The 20,000-nt window shown below is 40.9% G+C and overlaps 2 protein-coding genes across 3 annotated transcripts in view; both read left to right on the forward strand.

Annotated features, from left to right (window-relative positions):
* tm4sf18 (transmembrane 4 L six family member 18) overlaps window positions 1–9,661 on the forward strand; it is a 27,919-nt gene extending 18,258 nt beyond the window's left edge. Inside the window, exons 3-5 of the mRNA XM_061883890.1 lie at window positions 879–1,021; window positions 2,835–3,054; window positions 3,666–9,661. Of these exons, the coding sequence (XP_061739874.1) occupies window positions 879–1,021; window positions 2,835–3,033 (342 nt within the window). The 3' untranslated portion in view covers window positions 3,034–3,054; window positions 3,666–9,661. The remainder of the gene's footprint in view (window positions 1–878; window positions 1,022–2,834; window positions 3,055–3,665) is intronic.
* A 4,282-nt stretch (window positions 9,662–13,943) lies between these two features.
* Window positions 13,944–20,000, forward strand: part of cp (ceruloplasmin) — a 41,885-nt gene continuing 35,828 nt past the window's right edge. For both annotated transcript variants that reach the window (XM_061883892.1, XM_061883893.1), the window contains exons 1-5: window positions 13,944–14,165; window positions 15,819–16,063; window positions 18,932–19,144; window positions 19,269–19,442; window positions 19,509–19,600. In XM_061883892.1, coding sequence (XP_061739876.1) covers window positions 14,005–14,165; window positions 15,819–16,063; window positions 18,932–19,144; window positions 19,269–19,442; window positions 19,509–19,600 — 885 coding nt within the window. In that variant the 5' untranslated portion in view covers window positions 13,944–14,004. The remainder of the gene's footprint in view (window positions 14,166–15,818; window positions 16,064–18,931; window positions 19,145–19,268; window positions 19,443–19,508; window positions 19,601–20,000) is intronic.

A 20,000-nucleotide genomic window follows, 5' to 3' on the forward strand; every position in this document is an offset into this window, starting at 1 on the left:
AACCTTTTAAATGGTCCTCAGTAGTCCCGTACAAATTTGTGTGAATTATGCAAAATGATTTAAATTTGGTCCCCGTGAACGAAATAACTCTTTTCCCCAGGGTCCCCAGTAAGTATGAACAGCACATTACTTCATCAATCCAGAGATTTAAAGACGTGTATGAGCTAACTGGGCAGTGGACATTTGACCTTTTTTTTAATTATTTTTTTTATCCCTCCACAACCTGTAGAAAGGGTGGTCCCCACAAGTCACGATCAAAAACTTGGTCCCCGTTCCAAATGATAACCTGTGTGTGTGTGTTTGTTCCGTCAATTCTGACTTAATGGGGACATCGCTCTGTTTACACAGTCACCTGTAGGGGACCTCTGACGGTATGGGGACCGAAAAAACTGGACCCCTAAAGGGAAACCTTTAATTTAATTTGAACTTTAAAAAAAATAAAAAATTAATGGTCCTCAGTATTCCCGTATAAATTTGTGTGAATTATGCAAAATGATTCAAATTTGGTCCCCATGAACCAAAATAACTCTTTTCCCCCAGGGTCCCCAGTAAGTATGAACAGCACATTACTTCATCAATCCAGAGATTTAATGACCTGTATGAGCTAACTGGGCAGTGGACATTTTACCAATTTTTTTTATGCCTCCACAACCTGTAGAAAGGGTGGTCCCCACAAGTCATGATCACAAACTTGGTCCTCATTCCAAATGATAACCAGTGTGTGTGTGTGTGTGTGTGTGTGTGTGTGTGTGTGTGTGTGTGAGCAGCTGCCTTTTCTTATTTGTTTCTTGCATGACAACGTGGTGGAAAGAATAATACGTCGCTGTAACAAAAACAAATACAAAGATTCCCATAATAACCTTGACCTCGCTCTCCAGATGTGCGGGTCGGTGTTGGCTGCTGTGGTCGGCCTGGCAGGGTCCGGCTACTGCTTCGTCGTTTCCGGCTTCGCCTTGATGCAGGGTCCGCAGTGTTTCACCTCTCTTGGGTGGTCGTACCCCTTCGCAGATCAGGGGGGCAGGTAGGAAGACACCAGTTCCTGCTGGATTTTCTTTTTCTTTTCTTTTAATGCCTGGATTTGAGGCAAAAGTTGTGAGAATGTTGTTCTAAGTCAGGGGTCGGCAACCCAAAAAAAATTCATCCCAAAGGTGTTCTATCGGGTTCAGGTCAGGACTCTGTGCAGGCCAGTCAAGTTCATCCACACCAGACTCTATCATTCATGTTTTTATGGACCTTGCTTTATGCACTGATGCACAGTCATGTTGGAATATTATATTGCACAGACTTAAAAGTAAACACCGGATGGCAGTGAAATCACATACTCATAGCTCATTGTCACATTTCTGTACTGTTTATCACGACTAATAGTAGTAATGATTGATTATAAATCCATGAACACCACCTAAGGCTTTGTTATTGTTTGCTGTCTGCTTCATCATTAGCAAGTTGCAGAAATTCTCTAAATATTTATTTCCATAAATACAGGTCAAATAAATATATATGTAAACTAGAAAGTGAGCACGCTGCTGTGTTTTGCTAAATAGTTATATACTACATTACCCAGAAGGCTTAGCGGCGTAGACAGGAACCGGAGGTAGTTCTGAGCCATGCAGGAAGACAACAATTGTGCTGTTGATATAAAGTGCATCCGAAAAATGTTTACTTTTTCCACATTTTGTTATGCCTTATTCCAAAAATGTTGTCCTCAAAATTCTACAGACAATACCCTATATTGACAATGTCGAAAAGGTGTATTGCGAATTTCCAAAAAAAAAAAATAATCGCAGCATCCATTCATTAACTGATAAATTGTTTCTGATTCTCAAAGTAACACAAGTCGAAGTGCATCCCTTTTGCACACTTTTGTTTCCAAATTAAATGAATGATTTGCAAATCCTTTTCAACTTATAGTCAATTGAATAGACCGCAAAAACAAGATATTTCACGTTCAAACTCCGAAACTTCATTTTTTTGCAAATATTATCTAATTTGGAATTTGATGCCCGCAACATGTTTAAAAAAAGCGGCAAAAGAGATGAGAACGTTGAGGACTGCTCATCAAACACTTATTCGGAACATCCCACAGGTGTGCGGGCTAACTGGAAACAGGTGGGTGCCATGATTGGCTATAAAAGCACCTTCCGTGAAACTCTCACTCATTCACAAAGAAGGATGGGGCGAGGGTCCTCACTTTGTCAACGAATCCCTGAGCAAATTGTTTTCTAACAACATTTCTCAACCAGCTATTGCAAATAATTTAGGGATTTCTCCATCTACGCGCCATAATATCATCAAAAGGTCCAGAGAATCTGGAGAAATCACTGCACGTAAGCCATGATATTACGGACCTTGGATCCCTCAGGCGGTACTGTGTCAAAAAGCGACATCAGTATGTAAAGGATATCACCACACGGGCTCAGGAACACTTTAGAAAACCACTGTCAGTAACTACAGTTCGTCTCTACATCTGTAAGTGCAAGTTAAAACTCTAATATGCAAAAGCCATTTATCAACAACACCCGCTGGGCCCGAGCTCATCTAAGATGGACTGATGCAAATTGGAAAAGTGTTCTGTGGTCTGACGAGTCCACATTTCAAATAGTTTTTGGAAACTGGATTTTGTGTCCTCCGTAACAAAGAGGAAAAGAACCATCCGGATTAATCTTGGCACAAAGTTGAAAAGCCAGCACTGGCAACAATTTAATAACCACACTCAGACCAGTCGAAAGTGTACGCCCGTTGCTAGGAAACCGGGTCATAAATGCTTTATTAAAGTACATAGACCTTGTGTTATTTGTCTTTTTCACTTTGCGAACCGATTTTCTGCCTTGCAGGTACCTGCTGCAGCCAGAGATGTGGTCTCTCTGCCTCCAGCCGCTCCGCATCGTGGAGTGGAACGTGACTCTGCTCTGCGTGCTGTTGGGCCTGGCAGTGTTGGAGTTCGTCCTGTGCCTCCTTCAGCTGGGCAGCGGTGTGGTGAACGCCGTCTGTCGGCCTTGCTGCTATAAGCAGGAGTACAGTTTGAACGCTTAGGCCCCTTCTACACCAAGCCGGGTAAATCCCAACTTACCTTATCCTTGTCGTTTAGACCCCCTCACCCCCCTCACCCCCTCACCCCCTCACCCCCTCACCCCCTCACCCTCCTGCCCTCTGTCAGCCGGCGCAATGCGACCTAATACGCATGGAAAAATGCGCACCTCGTAGTCACCTCCAGTGTTGCTTTGTGTGCAAGTTCTTCAATTTAACTTATCTGAACAATATCCAGTGTTGTGGTATTCCATCCATCCATCTTCTTCCGCTTATCCGAAGTCGGGTCACGGTGGCAGCAGCCTAAGGAGGGAAGCCCATAGTTTCCTCTCCCCAGCCACTTGGTCCAGCTCTTCCCGGGGGATCCCGAGGCGTTCCCAGGTCAGCCGGGAGACATAGTCTTCCAAACGTGACCTGGGTCTTCCCCGTGGCCTCCTACTGGTCAGATTATTTTTGATATACCGTAAGATAAATAATATTAATAATAATAATGATAATATTAATTTCATTTAACCTAACTTAACTTTATATAAAAGCAGATCGCTTTTGATGGTTTTATTTTTTAACACTGTCTTACACAACGCTTCCCGATCCAAAGCCAGCGAAAATCAGTCAAAGTTTGACGGTCTGTTTTTCAGCTGAAGCTCCAAGTTTCCAGTGATGGCCTCAACCCACCTCGTTACAGTACGTCGGGAGAGTGTGACACGTTCTCAATTGCGCCCCTCTTCGCCGGGCAGAGTCCAATAAGCACTCCTTAATAAACTCTCCGTCCTTTTAATTGACTGCATGGCTGCCAGCTCCTCCGTGATGTGAAAATCTGCAGTTATATACAAGTAAGAAGATGAGCAGCTCTCATCCAAAGCCAGTGAAAAACAATCAAAGTCGGCCGGTCTTTCAGCTGAAGCTCCAAGTTTCCAGTGATGGCCTCAACCCACCTCGTTACAGTACGTCGGGAGAGAGTGACACGTTCTCAAATGCGCCCCTCTTCGCCGGGCAGAGTCCAATAAGCACTCCTTAATAAACTCTCCGTCCTTTTAATTGACTGCATGGCTGCCACCTCCTCCGTGATGTGAAAATCTGCAGTTATATACAAGTAAGAAGATGAGCAGCTGGGCGGTGTCACGTACATCGCAGCTCTCATCCAAAGCCAGCGAAAAACAGTCAAAGTCGCCCGGTCTTTCAGCTGAAGCTCCAAGTTTACAGTGATGGCCTCAACCCACCTCGTTACAGTACGTCGGGAGAGTGTGACACGTTCTCAATTGCGCCCCTCTTCGCCGGGCAGAGTCCAATAAGCACTCCTTAATAAACTCTCCGTCCTTTTAATTGACTGCATGGCTGCCGGCTCCTCCGTGATGTGTAAATCTGCAGTTATATACAAGTAAGAAGATGAGCAGCTCTCATCCAAAGCCAGCGAAAAACAGTCAAAGTCGGCCGGTCTTTCAGCTGAAGCTCCAAGTTTCCAGTGATGGCCTCAACCCACCTCGTTACAGTACGTCGGGAGAGAGTGACACGTTTTCAAATGCGCCCCTCTTCGCCGGGCAGAGTCCAATAAGCACTCCTTAATAAACTCTCCGTCCTTTTAATTGACTGCATGGCTGCCAGCTCCTCCGTGATGTGAAAATCTGCAGTTATATACAAGTAAGAAGATGAGCAGCTCTCATCCAAAGCCAGTGAAAAACCGTCAAAGTCGGCCGGTCTTTCAGCTGAAGCTCCAAGTTTCCAGTGATGGCCTCAACCCACCTCGTTACAGTACGTCGGGAGAGTGTGACACGTTCTCAATTGCGCCCCTCTTCGCCGGGCAGAGTCCAAAAAGCACTCCTTAATAAACTCTTTGTCAGAAAACGCCTTACTTTTTCTGGCGATTTTGTGAAAAATGAAGAAAATTGTCCTGACGGCTACATATCTGGGGGTGTTGACTTGGGTTCGCAGTTTTACAATCAATGCATCAGCCTCCTTTGTGCGATGTTCATCAGACAGATTATGCTATTTTTCCTCGTGCTTTGTCGTGTAGTGGCGATCCCAACTATATTCTTTAAAGGGGAACATTATCAGCAGACCTATGTAAGCGTCAATATATACCTTGATGCTGCAGAAAAAAGAGCGTCTATTTTTTTAACCGATTTCCGAACTCTAAATGGGTGAATTTCGGCGAATGAAACGCCTTTCTGTTTATCTCGCTGGAGGCGATGACGTCAGAATGTGACGTCGCCGAGGTAACACACCCACCATTTTCATTTTCAACACATTACAAACACCGGGTCTCAGCTCTGTTATTTTCCGTTTTTTCGACTATTTTTTGGAACCTTGGAGACATCATGCCTCGTGGGTGTGTTGTCGGAGGGTGTAACAACACTAACAGGGAGGGATTCAAGTTGCACCACTGGCCCGAAAATGCCTAAGTGTCTTCCGCCAGACCCCCATTGAATGTGCTGGAGTGTCTCCAAATTTGACCGGCGACGCTAAGACAGACATGGCACAGAGATGTATGGATAACCTGTAGATGCATTTGTAACGATAAAGTCACAGTAATCACAAAGGTGAGTTTTGTTGATGTTGACTGCCAGCTAATCGATGCTAACATGCTATGCTAATCGATGCTAACATGCTATTTACCGGCGACGCTAAGACAGACATGGCACAGAGATGTATGGATAACCTGCAGATGCATTTGCGACGATAGTCAACGAAATCACAAAGGTGAGTTTTGTTGATGTTGACTGCCAGCTAATCGATGCTAACATGCTACGCTAATCAATGCTAACATGTTATTTACCGGCGGTGCTAAAGCAGACATGGCACAGAGATGTATGGATAACCTGTAGATGCATTTGTAACGATAAAGTCACAGTAATCACAAAGGTGAGTTTTGTTGATGTTGACTGCCAGCTAATCGATGCTAACATGCTATGCTAATCGATGCTAACATGCTATTTACCGGCGACGCTAAGACAGACATGGCACAGAGATGTATGGATAACCTGCAGATGCATTTGCGACGATAGTCAACGAAATCACAAAGGTGAGTTTTGTTGATGTTGACTGCCAGCTAATCGATGCTAACATGCTATGCTAATCGATGCTAACATGCTATTTACCGGCGACGCTAAGACAGACATGGCACATAGATGTATGGATAACCTGCAGATGCATTTGCGACGATAGTCAACGAAATCACAAAGGTGAGTTTTGTTGATGTTGACTGCCAGCTAATCGATGCTAACATGCTATGCTAATCGATGCTAACATGCTATTTACCGGCGACGCTAAGACAGACATGGCACAGAGATGTATGGATAACCTGCAGATGCATTTGCGACTATAGTCAACGAAATCACAAAGGTGAGTTTTGTTGATGTTGACTGCCAGCTAATCGATGCTAACATGCTATGCTAATCGATGCTAACATGCTATTTACCGGCAGTGCTAAAGCAGACATGGCACATAGATGTATGGATAACCTGCAGATGCATTTGTAACGATAAAGTCCCAGTAATCACAAAGGTGAGTTTTGTTGATGTTGACTGCCAGCTAATCGATGCTAACATGCTATTTACCGGCGACGCTAAGACAGACATGGCACAGAGATGTATGGATAACCTGCAGATGCATTTGCGACTATAGTCAACGAAATCACAAAGGTGAGTTTTGTTGATGTTGACTGCCAGCTAATCGATGCTAACATGCTATGCTAATCGATGCTAACATGCTATTTACCGGCGGTGCTAAAGCAGACATGGCACAGAGATGTATGGATAACCTGCAGATGCATTTGTAACGATAAAGTCACAGTAATCACAAAGGTGAGTTTTGTTGATGTTGACTGCCAGCTAATCGATGCTAACATGCTACGCTAATCGATGCTAACATGCTATTTACCGGCGACGCTAAGACAGACATGGCACAGAGATGTATGGATAACCTGCAGATGCATTTGTAACCATTAAGTCAACGAAATCACAAAGGTGAGTTTTGTTGATGTTGACTGCCAGCTAATCGATGCTAACATGCTATGCTAATCGATGCTAACATGCTATTTACCGGCGACGCTAAGACAGACATGGCACAGAGATGTATGGATAACCTGCAGATGCATTTGCAATAATAAATTCAACGAAATCACAAAGGTGAGTTTTGTTGATGTTGACTGCCAGCTAATTGATGCTAACATGCTACGCTAATCAATGCTAACATGTTATTTACCGGCGGTGCTAAAGCAGACATGGCACAGAGATGTATGGATAACCTGTAGATGCATTTGTAACGATAAAGTCACAGTAATCACAAAGGTGAGTTTTGTTGATGTTGACTGCCAGCTAATCGATGCTAACATGCTATGCTAATCGATGCTAACATGCTATTTACCGGCGACGCTAAGACAGACATGGCACAGAGATGTATGGATAACCTGCAGATGCATTTGCAACTATAGTCAACGAAATCACAAAGGTGAGTTTTGTTGATGTTGACTGCCAGCTAATCGATGCTAACATGCTATGCTAATCGATGCTAACATGCTATTTACCGGCGGTGCTAAAGCAGACATGGCACAGAGATGTTTGGATAACCTGCAGATGCATTTGTAACGATAAAGTCACAGTAATCACAAAGGTGAGTTTTGTTGATGTTGACTGCCAGCTAATCGATGCTAACATGCTACGCTAATCGATGCTAACATGCTATTTACCGGCGGTGCTAAAGCAGACATGGCACAGAGATGTATGGATAACCTGCAGATGCATTTGCCACTATATTACGTTTCCTTCCACCCACATTTAATGCGAAACAAACACTTACCAATCGACGGATTTAAGTTGCTCCAGTGTCACGAGATGCGAAAGTCCTGATCGTTTGGTCCGCACATTTTACCGGCGATGCTAATGCAGCTATTCGGCCATGCTATGGCTATGAATAGCGTCAATAGCTATTCCTTCAATAGCTTCAGTTTCTTCTTCAATACTTTCATACTCCAAGCATTCGTTTCAATACATGCGTAATCTGTTGAATCGCTTAAGTCGCTGAAATCCGAGTTTGAATCCGAGCTAATGTCGCTATATCTTGCTGTGGTATTCCCATTGTTTGTTTACATTGGCAGCACTGTGTGACGTCACAGGGAAATGGATAGTGCCATCGCAAATAGCGAAAATCAAGCACTCTAAAGCTTTTTTTAGGGATATTCGGAGACCGGTAACATTTTGAAAAAAATTTCAAAAAATACAACAAGCCTCTGGGAACTGATTTTTATTGTTTTGAACCCTTTTGAAATTGTGATAATGTTCCCCTTTAAAAACTGCAACCTGTGTACCACAAATTAAGCAGACGGCTTTACCTTGTCATCATCCTCAAAAAAATACTTGGCAGTCCATGTCTTGTTGAAAACACATTGACTTTTCTTCTTTTAGCTTGAGCTGACATCTTGGGGGTAGCCGGGCCTCACTTGTCGCTGTGCACCTTCACTCCCAGGTTACACATGGACATACGTCCATAAATGAAAACTTTTCAAAATAAAAGCAGCACGGTTGTATTGCGCACTCGACATAACATACTTTCTTCAATTTATTTTGTAATTTATGATTGGCCTCACGCGGGCCGGACAAAGACGCAAAAAGGGCCGCAGAATGGCCAGGTCTCCCTTAAACGATGGTTTAGTGTGGCTGAAACGGGGCTTAGGTCAGATAATGACTCTTTTAAGGTGTTATCCGGCTTAGTGTAGACATAAACTTAACCACACTCGCACTCCACTTGCGGGTGACCAGGTGGACTACACACAGCACAACAACACAAACATCCAAGTACACAAAAGCTCACCTCACAACACACACCTGCATCATTTACAGTTTGTCCATTTTACATTTTGTCTTGTGACAATGTTTTGTTTAGTTATGTTCTGTTTTGCTTAAGACTCCATTGTTTCCTGTTTTTGCACTTCCTTGTTTGTTTTGTTTCCATGACTACCCATTAGTTTTCACCTGTCCTCATGTCACGCACCTGTCTCACGTTTTGCACTCGCACACCTGTCACTAATCATGTCTATTATTTAGTTTCTGCCTTTGTGCAAGATTTGTTTCATTAGTCAAGTTTGTTCCCCGCCCTTGTGCGCGCCTTTTTTTTTTTCTTTTTTTTTTTTGTAGTTATAGTGTTAAAATAAAATATGTCTTTACCTTCACGCCTTGCCCGCTCCAACTTTCCTTTGCCTTCCGGAAAAACAAACCTCAAAGTCCACGTTCTGACACATTTGCAGCATGAATCAATGAAATGGTGAAACACGACAACAATGAAGATGCAATGACTTGGTTTAGATTTCCGATAAAGAAGCAAAAATACATCCTGTTTCTCTCTTTATTCTTACAATAATGGGTTGTATTTTTCACAAGACTGAATATAGAACGACTGCGGCCCTAAACCATTTCTGGGTTTTAGTTTAAGTTTGACGTCAGTGTGCCGGAAGTATTACTTCTTTCTACAACATGATTGTGTGTGTTTGTATATATGTTATTATTTTTGGAAGTATTATTTCTGCATTCCTCCCAAAACTGCTAGTAAAGTGTTTTTTTGTATATATATATGTAATTTAGTGACATATTTTTTTCTATGATGTTTGTTTGTGTTGCCTTGAAATAAAGAAATATCGACATTCTATGGCTGCGGACGTGTGTGTGTGTGTGTGTGTGTGTGTGTATGTGTGTGTGTTTGTGTGTGTGTGTTTCTACCCTTCTTGAGATATGAAGAAGGAAAAGTATCTTCCATATGAGGAGGTGTGAACAAGTGATGACATAAAGCATGGTCCCAATAATCCATACATCCATCCATTTTCTACCGCTTGTCCCTATCAAAATGAAGGGTGGTCCCAAAAAGGAGGGATTTTTCCAATTAATGGTGTGTTGGTTTTAAAAGTGCTCCCCCTCTGGTCAACATATGAAATGACATGTGTAAGAAATTAAAATGCGCCCCCTTTGACCAGAATTAATTAAAATAATTAAATAAATATGTATACAGAGACATAATGTAATAATGAAGTAAATAATGACGATTAAAAAACAAATACAAACAAAAAATAAAATAAATGAACTAAAAGCAGTCTTTTTCTCACAATGTGCCGACTTTTTTCCTATAAAATTGGGAACAATTTCTCATATTCTTTCTGTTCCTGCAATATTGCAATATTTTCTCGTAAAATGATGTCACATTATGATTTTTTAATGCAAAATTGTGCCATTTGTCACATAAAATACTGACATTTATCACAACATTGCCATTTCTTTTGTAAAACAGTGACATTTTTTGGAGAAAAATTCTAACTTTTGTCATCATTTTGCAGAGTGAAATTCCAATCGTATTTTTTAATATTGCCAAAAGGTGTCACACCTATGGATCATGTTTTGTTTTATCATGTTATGTTTTTGATTTTGGACAATCAGTCACGTTTTGCACTTCCTGGTTTTGTTTGTTTCCATGCCGACCTCATTAGTTTCCACCTGTCACGTCCCTGTTCTCAGCCTCACACCTGTTTTCACTAATCATCACAGCTATTTAAGTCACTCTTTGTCTTGTGTTCATCCTGGGATCTTCACATGTGCACGCACCCTACCCATGCTGGTCAAACCTTCACGTCCTCGTCCAGTTCCATGCCGTGTAAGTTTTTGTATTCATGCCATTGTGCTAGTTTTGTTTTGTTTGTATATAGTCATGCGCACGCACCCTACCCATGCTGGTCAAACCTTCACGTCCTCGTCCACAGTTCCATGCCGTGTAAGTTTTTGTATTCATGCCATTGTGCTAGTTTTGTTTTGTTTGTATATAGTCATGCCATTGTGCTGTTTTGTTTTAAGTATAGTATAGATTTGTATCCGCCACAGAGCGCGTCCTTGGTTTGCCTTTTTGTAGTTTGTTTGTTTATTTAATAAATCATGTACCTAAATTCACGCCTGGCTCGTCCTGTGATCCCTCTGCGTCGAAGGAGCACACACAATCCATGTCCAAGCCTGACAAAAGGTTTACCTTTTCTTTTAAAATTGTGTCTTTTGTCGAGTAAAATTGCGACTCTTTTCATAAAATTGCCAACATTTTAACTTTTTCTTGTAAACGTATATCTTTTGTCATAATACTGCAGAAATGTTCAGTTTTTCTTGTAAAATTTTGACTTGCGTTGACTAAAACGACGACTTGTATTATAATACTACCAAAATTCTAAGTTTCTCGTGAAATTGTGACCTTTTTCTTGTGAAATTCCAACTAATTTTTCACAACAAGCTTTTTTTATATTTGCACAGTATGTATATATTATTAATGTTGTTAAATACACTTCTTTATATATCTAGAAAGGCTGCTCCTAAAGAGGTAGGCCTTTTTCGGAAGTCTCCAGAAGGTAAGAAATACAAAAATTGTGTGTGTGTGTGTGTGTGTGTGTGTGTGTGTGTGTGTGTTGTAGTTTAGCGACTGGATAATGTTTTGCAATCCATTTTGGGGTCAAAGTTGAAGTCCGGGAGTTTCCATAGTTACCATATATTCCCCCGCTATCCCGTAATTGTTGTGTAAATGGTAAATAAAAAGAGAAAAGGATGATTTGCAAATGTTTTTTAACTTTTATTCAATGGACTGGACTGTAAAGACAACTTAATATTGCTGCCATTAAACTTAGAGTTAATAATAATAATAAAACCTTAGAAATACAATAGGGTCCTCTGTCCCAAAGGGACATCGGTCTCTAATAATAATAATAAAACCTTAGAAATTCAATAGGGTCTTCTGTCCCAAAGGGACATCGGTCTCTAATAATAATAATAATAATAAAACCTTAGAAATTCAATAGGGTCTTCTGTCCCAAAGGGACATCGGTCCCTAATAATAATAATAAAACTTTAGACATTCAATAAGATCCTCTGTCCCAAAGGGACACCGGTCCCTAATAATAATAATAAAACCTTAGAAATTCAATAGGGTTTTCTGTCCCAAAGGGACATCGTTCCCTAATAATGATAATACAACATTAGAAATTCAATAGGGTCCTCTGTCCCAAAGGGACATCGGTCCCTAATAATAATAATACAACCTTAGAAATTCAATAGAGTTTTCTGTCCCAAAGGGACATCGTTCCCTAATAATGATAATACAACCTTAGAAATTCAATAGGGTCCTCTGTCCCAAAGGGACATCGGTCCCTAATAATAATAATAAAACCTTAGAAATTCAATAGGGTCCTCTGTCCCAAAGGGAGATCGTTCCCTAATAATAATAATACAACTTTAGAAATTCAATAGGGTCCTCTGTCCCAAAGGGACATCGGTCCCTAATAATAATAATAAAACCTTAGAAATTCAATAGAGTTTTCTGTCCCAAAGGGACATCGGTCCCTAATAATAATAATAATAATAATAAAACTTTAGAAATTCAATAAGATCCTCTGTCCCAAAGGGACATCGGTCCCTAATAATAATAATAATAAAACCTTAGAAATTCAATAGGGTCCTCTATCCCAAAGGGACATCAGTCCCTAATAATAATAATAAAACCTTAGAAATTCAATAGGGTCCTTTGTCCCAAAGGGACATCGGTCCCCAATAATAATAATAAAACCTTAGAAATTCAATAGGGTCCTCTGTCCCAAAGGGACATCGGTCCCAAATAATAATAATAAAACCTTAGAAATTCAATAGGGTCCTCTATCCCAAAGTGACATCAGTCCCTAATAATAATAACAATACCTTAGAAATTCAATAGGGTCCTTTGTCCCAAAGGGACATCGGTCCCTAATAATAATAATAAAACCTTAGAAATTCAATAGGGTCCTTTATCCCAAAGGGACATCAGTCCCTAATAATAATAATAAAACCTTAGACATTCAATAGGGTCCTCCGTCCCAAATGGACATTGTTCCCTAATAATAATAATAAAACCTTAGAAATTCAATAGGGTCCTTTATCCCAAAGGGACATCAGTCCCTAATAATAATAATAAAACCTTAGAAATTCAATAGGGTCCTCTGTCCCAAAGGGACATCGGTCCCTAATAATAATAATAAAACCTTAGAAATTCAATAGGGTCCTCTGTCCCAAAGGGACATCGGTCCCTAATAATAATAATAAAACCTTAGAAATTCAATAGGGTCCTTTGTACCAAAGGGACATCGGTCCCTAATAATAATAATAAAACCTTAGATATTCAATAAGATCCTCTGTCCCAAAGGGACATCGTTCCCTAATAATGAAAATAAAACCTTAGAAATTCAATAGAGTTTTCTGTCCCAAAGGGACATCGGTCCCTAATAATAATAATACAACTTTAGAAATTCAATAGGGTCCTCTATCCCAAAGGGACATCGGTCCCTAATAATAATAATAATAAAACCTTAGAAATTCAATAGGGTCCTTTGTCCCAAAGGGACATCGGTCCCTAATAATAATAATAAAATCTTAGATATTCAATAAGATCCTCTGTCCCAAAGGGACATCGGTCCCTAATAATAATAATAATAAAACCTTTGAAATTCAATAGGGTTTTCTGTCCCAAATGGACATCGTTCCCTAATAATAATAATAAAACCTTAGAAATTCAATAGAGTTTTCTGTCCCAAAGGGACATCGGTCCCTAATAATAATAATAAAACCTTAGAAATTTAATAGGGTCCTCTGTCCCAAAGGGACATCGTTCCCTAATAATAATAATAAAACCTTGGCTATTCAATAGGGTCCTCTGTCCCAAAGGGAGATCAGTCCCTAATAATAATAATAAAACCTTAGACATTCAATAGGGCCCTCTGTCCCAAAGGGACATGGCTCCCTAATTAACAGATCATTCCATATGTTCTGTGGGTCAGACATGAGTCAGTGACCTTCTCTGACCTCTATTGACCATCAGTTGAGCAAGCATGAAGACAAAGTGCACCCAGAAATCAATGAGTAACCGACCGGGATCACTTGCTGGTCTGCATCCTCTTCCCTCGCTCAGTTTTGGACTCTGAAGAGTCACAAGTACTTGGTCCAAATGTCGCCGTTAGCCCTGGGTGTGTTTTGTCTGCTGTGCTGCGGCTCGCTCCGTGTTTCTGGCACGAGGAGGGAGTATTTCCTCAGGATCGAGGAGGTCCAGTGGAACTATGCACCGACTGGACTCAACCTCATACACAACCGCTCGCTCCAGGAGGATGAGTAAGTAAATATAAACAGAATACAATGATTTGCAAATCATTTTCAACCCATATTCAGTTGAATATGCTACAAAGACAACATATTTGATGTTCAAACTCATAAACATTTAAATTGTTTTGCAAATAATAATTAACTTAGAATTTCATGGCTGCAACACGTGCCAAAGTAGTTGGGAAAAGGCATGTTCACCACTGTGTTACATCACCTTTTCTTTTAACAACACTCAATAAACGTTTGGGAACTGAGGAAACACATTTTTGAAGCTTTTCAGGTGGAATTCTTTCCCATTCTTGTTTTATGTAGAGCTTCAGTCGTTTAACAGTCCGGGGTCTCCGTTGTGGTATTTAAGGCTTCATAATGTTCCACACATTTTCAATGGGAGACAAGTCTGGACTACAGGCAGGCCAGTCTAGTACCCGCACTCTTTTACTACGAAGCCACGCTGTTGTAACAAGTGGCTTGGTATTGTCTTGCTGAAATAAGCAGGGGCGTCCATGATAACGTTGCTTGGATGGCAACATATGTTGCTCCAAAACCTGTATGTACCTTTCAGCATTAATGGTGCCTTCACAGATGTGTAAGTTACCCATGCCTTGGGCACTAATGCACCCCCATACCATCACACATGCTGACTAGAACACTTTGCACCTAGGGCAGTCCTGATGGTTCTTTTCCTCTTTGGTCCGGATGACACGACGTTCATCGTTTCCAAAATGTGGACTCGTCAGACCACAGAACACTTTTCCCGTTTGCATCAGTCCATCTGGGGCGGTATAGCTCGGTTGGTAGAGTGGCCGTGCCGGCAACTTGAGGGTTGCAGGTTCGATTCCCACTTCCGCCATCCTAGTCACTGCCGTTGTGTCCTTGGGCAAGACACTTTACCCACCTGCTCCCAGTGCCACCCACACTGGTTTAAATGTAACTTAGATATTGGGTTTCACTATGTAAAGCGCTTTGGGTCACTAGAGAAAAGCGCTATATAAATATAATTCACTTCACTTAGCTGAGCTCGGGCCCAGAGTAGCCGGCGGCGTTTCTGGGTGTTGTTGATAAATGGGTTTGGCTTTGCATAATAGAGCTTTAACTTGCACTTACAGATGTAGCGACAAACTGTAGTTACTGACAGTGGTTTTCTGAAGTGTCCCTGAGCCCATGTGGTGATATCCTTTACACACCGATGTCGGTTTTTGACGCAATACCGCCTGAGGGAACGAAAGTCCGTTATATCATCGCTTACGTGCAGGGATTTCTCCAGATTCTCTGAACTTTTTGATGGTATTACGGACCGCAGATGGTGAAATTCCTGAATTCCTTGCAATAGACCGTTAAAAATGTTAAAGTTGACGATTTGCTCACACATTTGTTCACAACGTGGTGACCTTCGCCCCGTCCTTGTTTGTGAACGCCTGAGCATTTAACGAGAGCTGTTTTTATACCCAATCACGGCACCCCCCTGTTCCCAATTAGCCTGCATACCTGTGGGATGTTCCAAATAAGTGTTTGATGAGCATTTCTCAACTTTATCAGTATTTATTGCCACATTTCCCAACTTCTTTGTCACGAATTTATTGTGGCTCTACTGAACATGTGAGCAAATGTGTAGCGTAGTAGTAGTACCGTACGTATGCACCCTGTCCTTCAATGTCTCTGCAGAGAAGCTGCGGTCTTCCTCAAGAAAGGGCCCCAGCGAATCGGCCCCACCTACAAGAAGGCGGTGTACAAGCAGTACAGCGATGCCACCTACAGGACGGAGGTGAAGAAACAAGACTGGCTGGGATATCTGGGGCCCCTGCTGATGGCGGAGCAGGGGGACACGGTGGTTGTCCACCTTAAGAACCTCGCATCGAGACCGTACAGCATTCACCCACACGGACTGAACTACAGCAAGGGCAGCGAAGGTGAGGAATGGGTGATGTCGCACAACTACGAGGGGCCACTAGGGACTTTATTCAGAATTACCTCTTACACACACTACTGAAATACTCACATAAACAAACTAAAAAATGTTTTCTCACAAACACTACTGAAACACTCTTAAACACACTACGGAAATGCTCTCACATAAACAATTGAAATGTTTTTTCACACACACTACTGAAATACTCTTAGACTCACTACTGAAATGCTCTCATAACCAACTGAAATGTTTTTTCACACACACTACTGAAACACTCTTATACACACTACGGAAATGCTCTCACATAAACAACTAAAATGTTTTCTCACACACACTACTGAAAAACTCTTATACACACTACTGAAATGCTCTCATAACCAACTGAAATGTTTTGTCTCACACACAATACTGAAACACTCTTGAACACACTACTGAAATGCTCTCACATAAACAACTAAAATGTTTTCTCTCACACAAACTACTGAAACACTTATACACACTACTAAAATGCTCTCATAAACAACTAAAGTGTTTTTTCTCACACACACTACTGAAACACTCTTGTTCACACTACTGAAATGCTCTCACATAAATAATGAAATGTTTTCCCACACACACTACTGAATCATTCCTATACACACTACTTAAATGCTCCCACATAAACAACTGAAATGTTTTTTCTCACAAACACTACTGAAACACTTACACACTACTGAAATGCTCTCATAAACAACTAAAGTTTTTTTCTCTCACACACTACTAAAACACTCCTATGCACACTATTGAAATGCGCTCACATACACGTTTAAAATGTTTTCTCTCACACACAAACTACTGAAATGCTCTCACATAAACAAATGAAATGTTTTCTCTCATACACACCACTGAAACACTCTTATACACACTACTAAAATGCTCTCTTAAACAACTAAAATGTTTTCTCTCACACACTCTACTGAAAAAACTCTTATACACACTACTGAAATGCTCTCACATAAACAACTAAAATGTTTTCTCTCACACAAACTACTGAAACACTTATACACACTACTAAAATGCTCTCATAAACAACTAAAGTGTTTTTTCTCACACACACTACTGAAACACTCTTATTCACACTACTGAAATGCTCCCACATAAACAACAAAAGTGTTTTTTCATCACACACACTACTGAAACACTTTTGTTCACACTACTGAAATGCTCTCACATAAATAACGAAATGTTTTCCCACACACACTACTGAAACACTCCTATACACACTACTTAAATGCTCCCACATAAACAACTGAAATGTTTTTTCTCACAAACACTACTGAAACACTTACACACTACTGAAATGCTCTCATAAACAAAGTGTTTTTTCTCTCACACACTACTAAAACACCCCTATGCACACTACTGAAATGCGCTCACATACACGTTTAAAATGTTTTCTCTCACACACAAACTACTGAAATGCTCTCACATAAACAAATGAAATGTTTTCTCTCATACACACTACTGAAACACTATTATACACACTACTGAAATACTCTCACATAAACAACTAAAAAGTTTTCTCACACACTCGACTGAAACACTCTTATACACACTACTGAAATACTCTTAGACACACTACTGAAATGCTCTCATAACCAACTGAAATGTTTTGTCTCACACACACTTCTGAAACACTCTTGAACACACTACTCAAATGCTCTCACATAAAAAACTAAAATTTTTTCTCTCACACAAACTACTGAAACACTTATACACACTACTAAAATGCTCTCATAAACAACTAAAGTGTTTTTTTCTCTCACACACTACTGAAACACTCTTGTTCACACTACTGAAATGCTCTCACATAAACAACTAAAATGTTTTCCCACACACACTACTGAAATACTCTTATATACATTACTTAAATGCTCTCACATCCATCCATCCATTTTCTACCGCTTATTCCCTTTTGGGGTCGCGGGGGGTGCTGGCGCCTATCTCAGCTACAATCGGGCGGAAGGCATGGTACACCCTGGACAAGTCGCCACCTCATCGCATGGCCAACACAGATAGACAGACAACATTCACACGCTAAGGCCAATTTAGTGTTAACAACTAAAATATTTTCTCACACACACGACTGAAACACTTTTATACACACTACTTAAATGCTCCCACACAAACAACTGAAAGGTTTTTTTCTCACAAACACTACTGAAACACTTACACACTACTGAAATGCTCTCATAAACAACTAAAGTATTTTTTCTCTCACACACTACTAAAACACCCCTATGCACACTACTGAAATGCTCTCACATACACATTTAAAATGTTTTCTCTCACACACACACTACTGAAATGCTCTCACATAAACAACTGAAATGTTTTCTCTCATACACACTACTGAAACACTCTTATACACAATACTGAAATGCTCTCACATGAACAACTGAAATGTTTCTCTCTCGCACACAACTAAAACACTCTTATACACACTACTAAAATGCTCTCTAAACAACTAAAATGTATTCTCTCACACACACTACTGAAACACTCTTATACTAACTACTAAAAGGCTCTCACATTAACAACTAAAATTTTTTTTCTCACACACACTACTGAAACACTTTTATACACACTACTGAAATTCTCTCACATAAACAACTGAATTATTTTCTCACACACACTACTGAAATATTTCAGTTGTTTGTGTGAGAGCATTTTAGTAGTGTGCATACGAGTGTTTCAGTAGTGTGTGTGAGAGAAAAACATTTCAGTTGTTTATGTGAGAGCATTTCAGTACTGTATGTAAGAGGTTATTCTGAATAATGTCCCTAACAGCGTTCATAACACGTCTACTATCTTTTTTCTGGACCCTTAGGAGCGTTGTACCCAGATGCTACCTCACCAGACCTGAAGCGGGACGACTCGGTGGCTCCTGGTGCGGCAGTCACGTACGAGTGGTCCCTGCCGCAGTCCCACAGCCCCACAGTCACTGAAAGCAACTGCCTGACCAGGTTCTACCACTCCCATGTCGCCACGCCAAAAGATATCAACTCAGGACTGATCGGGCCCCTCCTCGTCTGTAAGACAGGTACAGTCCTGGCCAAAAGTTTACAAAGAACAGAACGACACAACCTGCTTATACTTTAACGTGTTGATTACATGCGTTGGAGTTATCGATCAAGTTGGAAACATTTTTGATCTCACCCACACAGGAACCCTGGACGTGCACGGGGACAGTGCGGCGGACTACGTTTACGCTCTCATGTTCCTGGTGTCGGACGAGAACTTCAGCTGGTACCTGGATGAAAACATCAGGACGCATATCACAAACCCTGCGAGAGGCCTGAAAGAGGATGAGGATTTCATCGAGAGTAACAAGATGCACGGTAAGAAGAGAGCGTCTGTTTTTTTTTGTCATTTCAAAAGATAAATATCTGCCAACTGTGTTGCAGGTATCAATGGATTTCTGTACGGCAATCTTCCCGGACTGAGCATGTGCCAAGGGAACAAGATCCACTGGCATATGGTTGGCTTAGGCAATGAGGTGATTCATTCGTGTTTTTTAGGGCGCAGTACAGTATATTACTTCAGAACACACGCCCCTAAACAACCAGCAGAGGGCACTGCAGCCAGAGCTTTTTGAAACCGATCATCGCTAAAATTCGCTCCATTTTGTCCACTAAAGACGCCGAGATCATTATCCATGCGTTTGTTACGTCTCGTCTCGATTACTGTAACGTATTATTTTCGGGTCTCCCAATGTCTAGCATTAAAAGATTACAGTTGGTACAAAATGCGGCTGCTAGACTTTTGACAAGAACAAGAAAGTTTGATCATATTACGCCTGTACTGTATATACCTTTATATACATATATACATACATATATACCTATACTGTATATACCTTTATATACAAATATACATACATATATACCTATACTGGC

Source organism: Nerophis ophidion, linkage group LG22 (genome assembly GCF_033978795.1).
Source record: "Nerophis ophidion isolate RoL-2023_Sa linkage group LG22, RoL_Noph_v1.0, whole genome shotgun sequence".
Lineage (NCBI taxonomy): Eukaryota > Metazoa > Chordata > Actinopteri > Syngnathiformes > Syngnathidae > Nerophis > Nerophis ophidion.